The sequence below is a fragment of the Cuculus canorus genome, chromosome 3 (genome assembly GCF_017976375.1).
Source record: "Cuculus canorus isolate bCucCan1 chromosome 3, bCucCan1.pri, whole genome shotgun sequence".
Taxonomy (NCBI): Eukaryota; Metazoa; Chordata; class Aves; order Cuculiformes; family Cuculidae; genus Cuculus; species Cuculus canorus.
In genome coordinates, this window is record NC_071403.1 from 64,856,413 (window position 1) to 64,869,099 (window position 12,687).

The following is a 12,687-nucleotide window of genomic DNA, read 5'->3' on the forward strand; positions in this document are numbered from 1 at the left end:
TAAGGTGTATATTGAAAGCCCATGGTCAGTAGTGTGTTGAGTCTGTTATGCACGGTGCAACCTTTTGAAGAAATACTTGAAAGTATTTTCTGTTAACAGAATTAAAATAATGTGGTGCCATGTCTGCATATCCATATAGAAACCGAAACACTTGCAGTACTTGTGCTCAGTCGTTAGTTGTTTTCTTGGTCAGGGTGTGTGGGAGGAGGGAGGGGTTGCGGATGGTTTTTGGTTTTGCCAAATATAATCACAAAGATATGCTCATACTGACGAAGGTAGTTTTGTACTAAAGCAAGTCATTTTCCTATGCTATCTTCTTCCACTCTAAGATGCAGTTAGTCGAAATGATTCCTCTATTTTTAAAGGCTGGATGTAACTGGTTTATTTCTGAACCTCTGCAATACCAATATTCCTGATCTAAATTTATTTATTTTTATATAGCTATGAATGCTACATTTTGTGCTTATTATTTATTTTCTTTCAAAGGATAATTTTGAGGTGAAATCTGAGGAGCGCACCAGTGTCATCCAACAACTTGAGCAAACAATTGAGGATCTGAGGACTAAAATTGCAGAACTAGAGAAACAGTTCCCTGCTGCAGAGGTACAGACTGCTGGAAGGGAACAGGAAAATGAGCACACACATACAGTCTGCAGGGAACTTGGCAGTGTGATTCTTCAAACAAGAAGAGAGGAGACCGTACCCAGAACTGTGTCACAAGCAAGATCTGTACAAACGTCACCAACAGAGGATTATTTAACACACGCAATGCCTTCAGCCAATGCACTGCCACAGCCACCCCCACCACTGCACTTAGAAGGGGGCAAAAGTGAAGGGCCAACTCAGAAATTGCCAGCCCTAGAACTAAAGCCCACATTTTGTTCTGAAATGTTAATTCTATCACCGAAGCTAATCTCAATGCCACTGGATGCAAGCCAATCTGTAGAGAGCACGACACAGTTGCCTCTTCCAGGACCTAAGGTTAATTTGTCCCTTGCGTTTGAAGGAGAGACTGAAATGCCAGCTTCCCATCAGCCTCTAAGTACTGTAGATGTAACTTGTAGTGAACGTTCCCTTTCTTTGCCCCCTGAGCCCACATGTACCATTCCCCCATCGCTACCAGCCACCGAACCAGCTGCTCCCCTGTGTGGAGACCATAGCTCTTCCCTTGCCACTCCTATGTCTATGGCAGGAATACCACCCCCACCACCCCTACCTAGCTCGGGACTCCCTCATTCTGCTAGCTCAGCAGTGCCATATCTGGACCACTCTTTGCCAGGCATCATGATGCCACCACCCCCTCCTCCTCCTCCACTTTTGCCAAGTGGGGAAATACCGATGCTGCCTCCAGCCCCACCTCTCCCATGTGCTGGAGTCCCACCACCACCTCTACCACCACCTTTGCCTGTGGCTGGTTTTCCTCCTCCACCTCCTCCTCTGCCTGGTCTGGGAATCCTGCCACCCCCGCCTCCTCCTCCTCCACCACCTCTGCCTGGTGCAGGTATCCCCCCGCCACCTCCTCCACCACCTCTGCCTGGTGCAGGTGTCCCCCTGCCACCTCCCCCACCACCTTTGCCTGGTGCAGGTGTCCCCCCGCCACCTCCTCCACCACCTTTGCCTGGTGCAGGTGTCCCACCACCACCTCCCCCACCACCTTTGCCTGGTGCAGGTGTCCCCCTACCACCTCCACCACCACCTTTGCCTGGTGCAGGTGTTCCCCCACCACCTCCCCCACCACCTTTGCCTGGTACAGGTGTCCCTCCACCACCTCCTCCTTTGCCTGGGTTGGGGATGCCACCCCCAGCCCCACCACCTTTGCCTGGAGTAGCACCACCCCTTCCAATGCCAGCACAGGGAAACACCTACCCAGCAGTCCCACAGGTCTGTGGATTTCTTCCTCCTCTATTACCATCCGGTTTATTTGCCATGGGGATGAATCAGGAGAAAGGGAGCAGGAAGCATGTGATAGAGCCTTCTCGGCCAATGAAGCCTCTTTATTGGACAAGAATTCAGCTCCACGGTAAAAGGTAAGTTGTAGAGTTGTGAATAAAGTGATGTTTTCACTTTATGGCTGACCCTTGGTAGTGTCATAGGTTATGAGCAAAAGTCTTTATTTACTTCTAGGCAGGTCTTTGAGAGAACCTCAGTGCAAACAGGATTTTATTTGTAGGCTGATATGTAAATTGATGCCCATTTTATTTAAAGCGCACAAACTGAGCAATTTTATTTGCACTTGAAAGCTCTTTGGGGGTAGTATTTTCAACTGTCCTTTAGGGTTACATACCATGAATTTTTCAGAGATCCAGGGGTGACTGTGTGCCACTAGGTGTTCTGTGTGATGGTTCTTAAAATATCATATTTGTGCTTTCTCTCAACTTTCAAGATAGCATTGGTGTCTCTCTAGAGCAGCTGGCAAGTTTTGTTAGTGTTTTCCTTCTAGATGAATATATGCTGAATGCATCTTATCCTCTTCTTTCCTTTCTCTGGTGACTGAGAAATCTTTTTTATTCACCTTTGCATTCAACAGGTGAATTCAAACTGTAATTTATTTACATTTATATTTTATTACTTATTTAAAAAGTAATTTATTTGCATGGCAGCATAAAGCTATTCTGGTAGCCCTTGCTTTGATATTACTTTGAAATACTTGGTTTTGGTTGCTGATGCTTTTTGTTTGTTTGTAAAATATCATTCTTGGTTGTGAAAAGAAGTTTCTTTATTAATCTTTATGTGTCCGAGTACTGATTGTAAAACCCTTCTGCTGTTCTCAATTGTTGAATTTTTTCTTTCAAGCTCTTGCCACTGCCACACAGGTGGTCTGCAGATAACTGTCTATTTCAACTTCTTTTTGTGTCCATGTCTGTATGTTTTGTAGCCTATATACAGTATATTTGTATTCCTGTGTGTGTAATGTGGGTGAATATAAATGAGCTTTACCATTATGGTACGTAAGCAAAGAAGCAAACAAAGAAGTATAGGGCAGAATTAACAGTATGTCTTACCAAAATGCTGCTAGTAGAAGTTAGGCAAAAACTTTTAAATTGCTGCTATTTTATTTTCTTCATTCCTCCATTTATGACCTTATTTAGTTTGACATTGCCCTACATAGGTCTTTTGCTTAACTTTAGAGATTCTAGTGCTTCACTTGTGTGGGAAAAAATTGAAGAGCCTTCCATAGATTATCATGAGTTTGAAGAACTGTTTTCTAAAACAGCTGTTAAAGAGAGGAAGAAACCCATTTCGGACACCATTACAAAAACAAAGACTAAACAAGTGAGTATTCGTTTAACTTCAGATCTTTTCTAGGCTGTTTTTTTTATGTAATGACAAATTTTTGCATGCAGCTGGGATGAATTTTGCCTAGTGTGAAATTGTTGCCATATATACACACCATATGCAGAAATGTAAGAGAATAAGTGAATGTAGGATGAGTTTCAAAGCTTTATGTGTTAAAGACTGAAGATTTCATAAATTATTTTTCAAGTATTCCTTTCCTTTTTAAAAAAATCTTTGCTTTATCCACTTAAAAATTATCAAAAATAGAACTAAAATAATTAGGTGCATATATCATGCTTTGAAATTGGGCATATGCAATGAGTACTATATAAGTTATTTTGATTAATTTTATAAATTAGAGTTGCATATGAATTGCCATGACTTCACCTGTGTAAGAATCTAAGTCCTGATGTTACACCAATCACAACAGTTCTAAGTTTGTGCTGTGTTTATAAATATAATGATTATGATTGTGAAGTTTATGCATACAATAATTGTCAAACACAGTTGGGAAAATCCAACATTAATCAAACAGTTTTCTTGAAACGGAATGATGTATGATAAAAATAGCAAACATATTTTTAAATGTAGAAGCTTCAAGCCTGGGGTAAGTGACTTGAATCTGAATATTTACCTGATTAAGGAGCTGTAATCTTCTTCATATCTGTGTGCAAATCAGAGTGGTGGTGGCATGATAATAAATTTGCTCTTAAAATTTCAGACTATAGAGGAGAATATTCTTATTTGTTGTTTTGTCATCTTCACATTCCTACACTCAATTCAAGACTAGGCTGTTCTGTCATATTTTAACACACAGGTTAACACTATACAAGATATTTTTCCACACTGGATGTACAGTTGGGACTCTGAAAAACCTCTACACAGTAGATTTTATGTTTGAATATGACCTCTTCACCTAGTAAATCTGGAGGTCTTGCTCCCACAGACACTTTTCAATCAACAATGTAGACGTAGAGGCACACTTTGCAGTGCTGGCAACAGAACTGGTAGTGCAGTTAGGATGATTATCCCAAGGTGTTGGATAAACCCTTCATTTGGATGGATGGGAAGGATAGTGCATTGACACTTCTGTGGCTGTACCTCATATACCTGTGTGCTGCACTAGGATGTACTAACTGAGACGGGGAGAAAGATAATACGGTGCTGTTACTACCTTGCTGCTCTGCACTAAATCTCTGAAGTGCAAGACCTTCAGTCTTCTTCGCTCCATCTAGAAAAAAAAAGTTTTAATGATTATTCTTAATTCAAATAGTATGATAGTTCTTCAAGTAAAAAGGGAGTGCAAAGGTATCCCTGATTCTTTGCCTGTGAACGGCTCGTCCATTCACATTTCATGAGGTTTGGTGATACAAATCTCCAAACAGAATAATAATGATGACTGTTTACTTCTATAACGTAAACAGTGGTTAAAGACAGCAATTAAGAATAAACATTAGATGTGAGTTACAATAGTTGAAGAATTTATTTTTCTTGTAATGACAGAAATTTAGATTATGTTGTCATTAAGTAAATAAAATGTAGGTAAAACTAAATGAAAATAACAGATTGTTCTTAACTTATTTGATAACAAGTTGTGTATGACAGATATTTCCACACAGAAGTTTAAGGTAATCTAAGTAGGTGCCTTCATCTAAAATGAACATTCCTGTGGGCCACTTAAAGTGACAGAATAGAACCCGCTGTGTGTTTCTCTTCCTCTGGTGATCAGACAAATGTACTGCTCTTCAAAAGAGACAAATTGCCTAATGGAGAAGTCTGACTTGTTAAACTGTAGTATCTGGGGGAAATAGATGAACTAAACAGATAATCATGGACTTGCATTAGAAATACAATTAGAGTTATCATTTATTACAGATGTCAAAGTTAAATGTTCATGTGTACAAATCCAGTTTGGGCTTTTTCACAGTTTTGACACAAGACAACTGAAGTAGACAGCTTCATGTATATATTCTACGTATGCTCTCTCTGCAATTTAGAATGCAGGCCTTTATTTTTTAAATTCTCTTCATTTATACCACAGTAAACACTTGGATAATGAAGTCCATCCATGCTTAGCCAGAGAAATGGCTATTTGGGGAAAGCATGGCTGTAATTCCACAAGTATGTTTTTATAGGAAGCACCAAGTACTGTTTAAGTGGTTACTGACTTACATGGCTTCTATGATAGTTACGGGTGTTGTAAAGATCTTACGAATGGTGTTTCTGTAGTGATTTTTACAGAGACATGTTATGCAGAGCAGATGTGTTCTGTCACCTGTTGAGATATGGAGGAGTGCTTTACAGAACAGAACACGGACCCTCACAGCTCACTCTACTGCTTTCCAGAAAAGCTCTAGTCTGGCATTTGGTTTTCTTCCTTGCGCTGATGTCTGGGTATGCTGAGCAGATATATTGCTTAGATGGATTGGATGTAAAATACTAGCTATACTGGAAATAGTAGTCAGGAAAAAATGCCCAGATAACTTTCAAATGCATAAACTACTTGGTACTCTATGTAAACACCTGATTTTAATAAAACAGTGTTTTTATTCTAAGCTGAGATAGAATTGTATTTACAGAGGAAGCTGCATGCCAGAGGTGGGTGAGGGTGTGAATTCTAGCTTATTTGAAGAAAGATGTGATAGTTTTGGTATGGTTTAGTGGGTGAAAGATTAATTATTTTGGAGTACCATGCTGTTTTGCACACAGATCTAGATGTGCTATATGCCATAGAGTAAATGCATATGTATGTTTGTGTGTGTATGGATATAGATATGTATAATATAATTATTTCTGAATGGTGGCTCCTTTTTAAATGGTAAAAGTATCTATATTGTTGTGGGTTGTTTGGGTTTTTGTTATTTTTGTTTTCTTGAGTAAAGGACTGAGTTAATTCCACCCTATCCAAATATTGTTTCTAATTGCTTTTCTCCTTGGCATGTTCATCTGCAAATAACTTATAAATAAAGAATGCTTTAAAAAAGTTGACATTGCATCTAATGCTGAAGGCCACATTAAAATCCATTCTAGAACTTTAAAGGAAGAGAAAAAATGAAGTGTTAATATTCATTTGTGAATGCAACTGATTTTACTGATACAGTCTCATTTGGTGCTACAACAAAAGCTGTGATTTATTTTGCTCTGTTAATACGTATATGTCAAATTCTCAGCTGCTATAAATGTGTGCAAGCTCACTCAATGAGAATGCCTACTAAATCTTCAAAGAAAGTCCTTTATGGACTATATTATAGGTGGGGCTGCTATTGCTACCTATTAAAGTAGTCTGGCTTTCATTACAAGTCGCTGTTGTTATAACTGTGCCAAAATTTAGCTCTTTAGACTACAAGGTTTGTTGGGTTACCCCCTCCCTCCCGATACAATACACATTGGATGGCTCTGTCATTTTACCAATGTTAAGAAAGAAAGCAAAGATTGGTTTTGCTCATGACCACATAGTTTCATGTACTTGAAATACAGAAAAATTATCAGATACATGTCTTGTTAGTTGTGTAAAGGGTTTTGCCACTCTACAGGCTGTATCTCAGTTCCTATTTTGCCCAGGAGAGACTTCAGGTAGAGTTCTGAAGATTTATTCCTAGCTTTGTACTGCAAGTGAAGGATTGAGGAGTTCCAACAGGTGGAAATGCAGAGTATAATAAGTCTGATTCTAGATCACCCATTATTCTGTCTAAAGTAATTCCTCTCAGAAACTTGTTGTGAGGGTGGGATATTCTTCACCTGAGTGTTCTGTCAGAAAATAGTGGATCTCATCACACCTATAGTGTCTGAACCAAGCAAAGGGTGAAAACTGGCTTTTGGAGTGTCTTGTTCAGCCACACCATGTAGTTATAATAATAGTTTTGCTTACACGGCTGGATAGTATTTATCGTAGGACCCTTTTCATAGGTAGCATGGACTGTGTGGAATGAGCACATTTCAAAAGGATTACTTGGGAAATGAACCTGTTGCCTGAGTAGAAAAAAACTTCTCTCAGTTGTTGCAGCACTAAAAAAATACATAATTAGTGAAGCCTTATGATTAAGGCCACATAATCAAGTATGACGGTAAAAGTAATATTAAAAACTTACATGGGAAATGTTGGCCAGGGAGCACTGAATGGGTTCAGTGGAAAAAATGATACATACTTAGAAAATCTTGATATCACTGTTGCAATAACAAGCATGTAGTAGTGGCTGTGCTGTCTTGCATAGATGGCTTTCCTAACTTTTGAACAGTCATCTTAGAAGCCTTAATGATAATCCTCTTAACTGTATTTTTGGAAAATAATATACACGTAACCGCAATGAACTTTTCTTCAAGAGCAGACCATGTGTTCGTAATCTATCATGTAAATGAAATAAAAATGTTAAAGATATTCTTGTATGAATAGTCAACCATTAATCTACTGACATTAAGATTTTAATCTCCCCCTTCTACTCCAGAAAATAAATAATAGGCTACTAAAGTTTCATTCTGTTTCAATCGCCTGGGATGCAAACAAGATGTATCAATAAAACTGTTTAGTTAATGATTTCAGTATTTTTGAGTTTTTAAGTTGAACATAAAGAGGCATGGAAATAGAATACTTTTAGAGATAAAACGCCACGTAAAATATGTATAAATTGGTAAATAAGGTAAATGCCATATTGAGTTAGCAGATAAAAGACAATTCATGTTTGTTCATTAACAAGGAATGACATAAAGGGAAAAATAATTTTCTGAAAAGCAGGATTTATTCCCTCTGTGAACAGTGGAGACTCGGTCTCAAGGGGCTTTCTGTATCCACGCTTGTTGCTCTATTACCTGTGTCAATGACACAACTATTTGCTGTGATTTTATGTACTCTTCAGAGATACGTTGGGCTTCTGATGTCTCCACAAAGAGCAATTGTAGAGGATTTGACTAAGGCATTGTTTTTATTTCTACAACCAAATAATTACCAATGTCATTAAGTTATTTAAGGAATAGCTTATTTGGCTTGTAAAAATAGTTTCTTTTATTGATCTCTGGTATTAATGCTCATTCTCTTCTTTATATAGCTTATTGCATGTTTTGTGATTATATTATTTGTTTTGTAACTTTATCTTCAGACTTCTCTTTGTGGCAAACACAATTTTACCTGACTGCATCTTTATATCAAATATCTTTACCTGTTCACACTTCCCAGATTAATGTCCTCTATTAATACATGCATTTCGCATTCTTGTTTCCTTCACATATTTGCAAGTTTAAAAACAAACGCATGAGCTTCTGACAATGTTGTGATCTGATCTTGTGGGTCAAGAGCTCAGTGATTTCTCAATTTTGTACATGTATCCTCACTAGCGTGGAAAGTTTCTGCAGATGTAATGTCCTACTGCTCCTTACAGATTCTGTATGGGTGAGAAAGGTTATGTTAATTTATTAACCATGAGAGATGTAGTGTGCCTGACAATGGTGGCGTCATGTTTCTTTATGCTCTGGAATAATTCTGCAGGGGAAGATCTTACCAAAATTTTGCTCAAATGAAGAGAAAAATAGGCTTTGGGGTTGGAGTGAGTGAGCTGCAGCTGTTTAAAGAGACTTAAAGCTCCGTATCTAAAAAGCATAACCCAGATATTGAATCACAGTGGAAAGGTAGCTGACACCATGGGCTGTGTACAATTCTTGTTATAACTGACACTGCTGAGTAGAGGTATCTTGTTGTCTTCCTAGAGAGGTTGGCAACCTTGCATTTATATAGCCAGCAGTTCTCAACCTTCCAAATACTTTCTTCTCCAGTCTGTCCATGGTGCTTCTGACACTCTCAGTGCAAGAACTCAGTGCAGTGGGCATTGTAGTGATGGATGACATCAAGGTAGGAAGAAGATACAGAGATAACAACACACATTTCATCTCTCATCTCTCTGTCCACATTGATTTCACTAAGGGGGCAGGAAGCAACAAGTTTTAGTACAGTAGGTTTAAAATATGATCAAGAAAACTTAAATAGCTTCAGAATTAGATGTGTGTATGGATTGAATGTTTCACCTCGAAATTAGTTTAATAGTGTGATTGTGAATATTTAGTAAAGAAACTACTGTCGAACTTAAGTGTGAATGTACTTGTCTGTATTTCTATGAGACCCTAACTGACAAAGTTAAACAGATTTTTACTGTCAGCATGAAAATTGAGGTTTTAAGATTAAGTTATTTTTTTATTTGTAGATAAGTACAAAAATCTTCTAGGTGATAGAAGCATTGATTTTGCAGATTTTTCCTAAAGGCTGTATTTTGTTACTTGGTGCTGACTTCAGTACAAACAGAACAATAAAGTTGTTATGTAGCTACAGTGAATAATGTCATACTTTTGACTGTAACTGGATGTCCCCATTTAAAAGTGCGAACACTAAAACTTTTACAGCATGGGGATTTTCTTTGTTTGTTCATTGATATCTCCTACCAGATATTGTATAGCAATCTTATTTATCTTCTGGAGTTTTTTGGTTTGGGGAATTTTTTTGTGTTCTTCACTCTTTCCTAAGTAACTTCTTCTTCCATGTCTGTCTCCCTGATTTGATATGATAAATTTTATAAAATAATTAAGACTCTTAATGTCAAGTATATAAAAATAATATCTTTTGCAAGAGTTCGCAAAAAAAAATGTGTGGGTTTGGATGGCTAACTTGAGTACACAGAGACAAAATTTTTCACAGTGGTTGGGCTGATAACCTACAAAACCCACCTGCTGAGTGTGTTGCAGACCATGCATGAAAATTCTGACTTTCTTACAGAGTTCCTAAGGATATTTTAGCTTTGCAGGTTTAAATTATTTTATTGGCTGAACATTCATTTGTATTGCTAACCCATATATTGACATATACAAACATAAGATCTGAAAATATAGAGACTAAACTTTAGGACTCGTGATCCTTGAGCTGATGAAAGAAGGAGTAACTATAATTGTGGTACATTACAATGTGCTAAACAGTCAAAGCAGAACTTTATGTACGGAAAAATAAAATCCTTGTGACCTATTTTTAAACTAAAGAATTCAAAGTTTGCTATTTATCTTCATTCACTACTCTAGTCCTTAAAATTAGAATATTATTATTTTTTTTAATAAGGGACATTTTACTATTGTCAGTCTCCTGCTGAGGAACATAATCTTTTCTGACCTATGACTGTATATGCCAATCTAAGAAGTTTACGTATTTTTTTCCAACTGAAGTCATGAGTGAAGAACGTTAACTTGGGTAGCAATTTCTTAGTAGATTACTTCTACAGTAATGGTTTTATGGTATTCATTTCAAACAATCTTATTTTAGTGATAAAATGACATAAAAGGGCATGAACTGTTTAGCGTCCATATTGTTAAAAGCTTTTGTTTATGAAAGCACAGTAGGGTAATAGATAGAATGAATGAAAAGTAAATATTATTTTTTAATCTCTACATTCAAGTGTAAAGTTACAGCATCTACAAACTGGCAGACACCACTTGGCTGCACAGATTTTCATAACATGCCAACAACTTCCATGTAGAAATGTATGAAGAAGAGAATTTTGAATCTTTAGGTATCTCTTTATAGATTATAAGAATCCAAAGTTAGTTTGCAGAGAAGATTCCAGATTTGATTAGGGTATGAGACAGACAGGTGCTCAAAATTACACTTTATGATTGAAGTTCTCTGGTGAAAGCTGAGTTCAGTTATACCATTATGTACCATCAGCATGGATATGCTGTTAGACAGCTAGTGCTGGGTATTAGTTTGGGAGGTTTCGTTTTCTTTTTATAAGCGTTAAGTAGAAATGTTTGATTTCCTGTTGTACTAAAACGTCCTCACTACTTGAAGCAGTCCCTGTTCCCTCTCTCACAATTTCCATCACTAGCCAGAAGTCACTTCTGGACTTACCTTTAGGAAAAACAAACAAAAACACCCAGACACACAAAACCTCCACTCATGAAAGCGCAACATAATTCTGTTATATCTGTAAGAAGACAAGGATATATGTGTCAAAGGTATGATGGGTCTAGTTCTGTGATTGCCAGTTTACATTAGGAGTATGCTTGAACCTGCCTAGTGAGAAGATGACTGCGTTACTGCCCTTGTTACTACATCTTAACATCTTGTTTGGAATTCTAGGGTTTCTGCATCCTCTCTGCACAGTTACAAGCTATAGGCCTTTGTACCCTGGAGTTTCCTGCATCTGACTTTTTGTAATGTGCAGTAGTTTTTCTTAAGCAGTGAAAGCCTTGGGATAATTTCGCTTAATGCTGCCAGTCAAAATGAGAACCAGAGAGCAAGTCATTGAAAAATTCCATGTATTAACTAAATATTATTCTGGGGAAAGAGAATCTTTGTATTTTTGCTTCAGGGTCTCATCAAACATGTGTTTTGCATTACCTTTCACTAAATATCTCTTTTACTGGTTTTGCTTGTGTTAAACAATCAGGAACAAATTTGGCATGTAGTTTGTTTACTGCTTAACAATGAGGACCACTCGACAATTGGAAAGTTTGTCCTAGACTTCAGGCTGCAGATAATATCTCTAGCTTCCTTTTTAATTTATTTTTTTTAAATTTTGTTTAAAGCAAAGTTCCAAAATCCAAACTAAAAAGTAGCTGTGTATTGTGTCTGAGGCTTTAGATCTTGTAGAGATTGGATTTATCAACCTTTTTTTGTTCCGCCTTTAAATGGCGTCACTTGTCTGTAGCCTGTAGGCCCAGACTATGCAGCTGATTTATTTTTATTGTTTTATTTTTAAATATGGGAATTGCTTTAGGCACTTATGTTAATATTCATGTTTTCTGAATTAGTGTTGTATTGTTACAGGCATTCTATTGGAGGAAACCATAGTAGTCATGCAATTGACTGAAATGAGAATGAAATACATAATAAAGATTAGTATAGATGTTGGCATAAAACGTACATTTTAAATAAAGCCAGACAAAACTGGTAGCTGATACATAGAAATGCTTTATCTGTTACTGTTTTGCACCCATTCACCTGACTGTTCCAGTCTTTGGTACTAAATCTGGTCCTATAGCAGCCATGTTTACTATGCCTCCTAAGAAATCATGTTCTAGCCTGCATCATAACCACATAGTTAATTTATTTGTTTGTTTGTTTGTTTGTTTTCTCTAGTGATGATCCCCTTGCTGTATTTGTAGGCGTAATCTCAGTAACTCTCTGAGCTCTACATTGCTGATGGGTAGTAGAAACAGCGATTCGCAATTTGAAGTGAATATAGTATTACATGGGTGCTGACACCATTAAAAGTAGGAGAGTCCTGAAAACAGACTCCAGCTCATTCCTTGCTCTTTGGGCCTCCAAGAGACAACAGTGTAGTTCTGTTTCCCTTGGAAAGGTCAAGTTGTGACCCTTTCTTGGTCCTAGGTACATTCACACCTGATTGCAGTTGTGACATTGTTCTGGGGAAGATCATTTAACAA

General features: G+C 37.5%; 1 protein-coding gene across 1 annotated transcript in view; it reads left to right on the forward strand.

The window, feature by feature from the left end:
- FMN2 (formin 2) overlaps window positions 1-12,687 on the forward strand; it is a 169,288-nt gene that overhangs the window by 66,556 nt on the left and 90,045 nt on the right. The window contains exons 7-8 of the mRNA XM_054062984.1: window positions 487-2,027; window positions 3,129-3,273. Of these exons, the coding sequence (XP_053918959.1) occupies window positions 487-2,027; window positions 3,129-3,273 (1,686 nt within the window). The remainder of the gene's footprint in view (window positions 1-486; window positions 2,028-3,128; window positions 3,274-12,687) is intronic.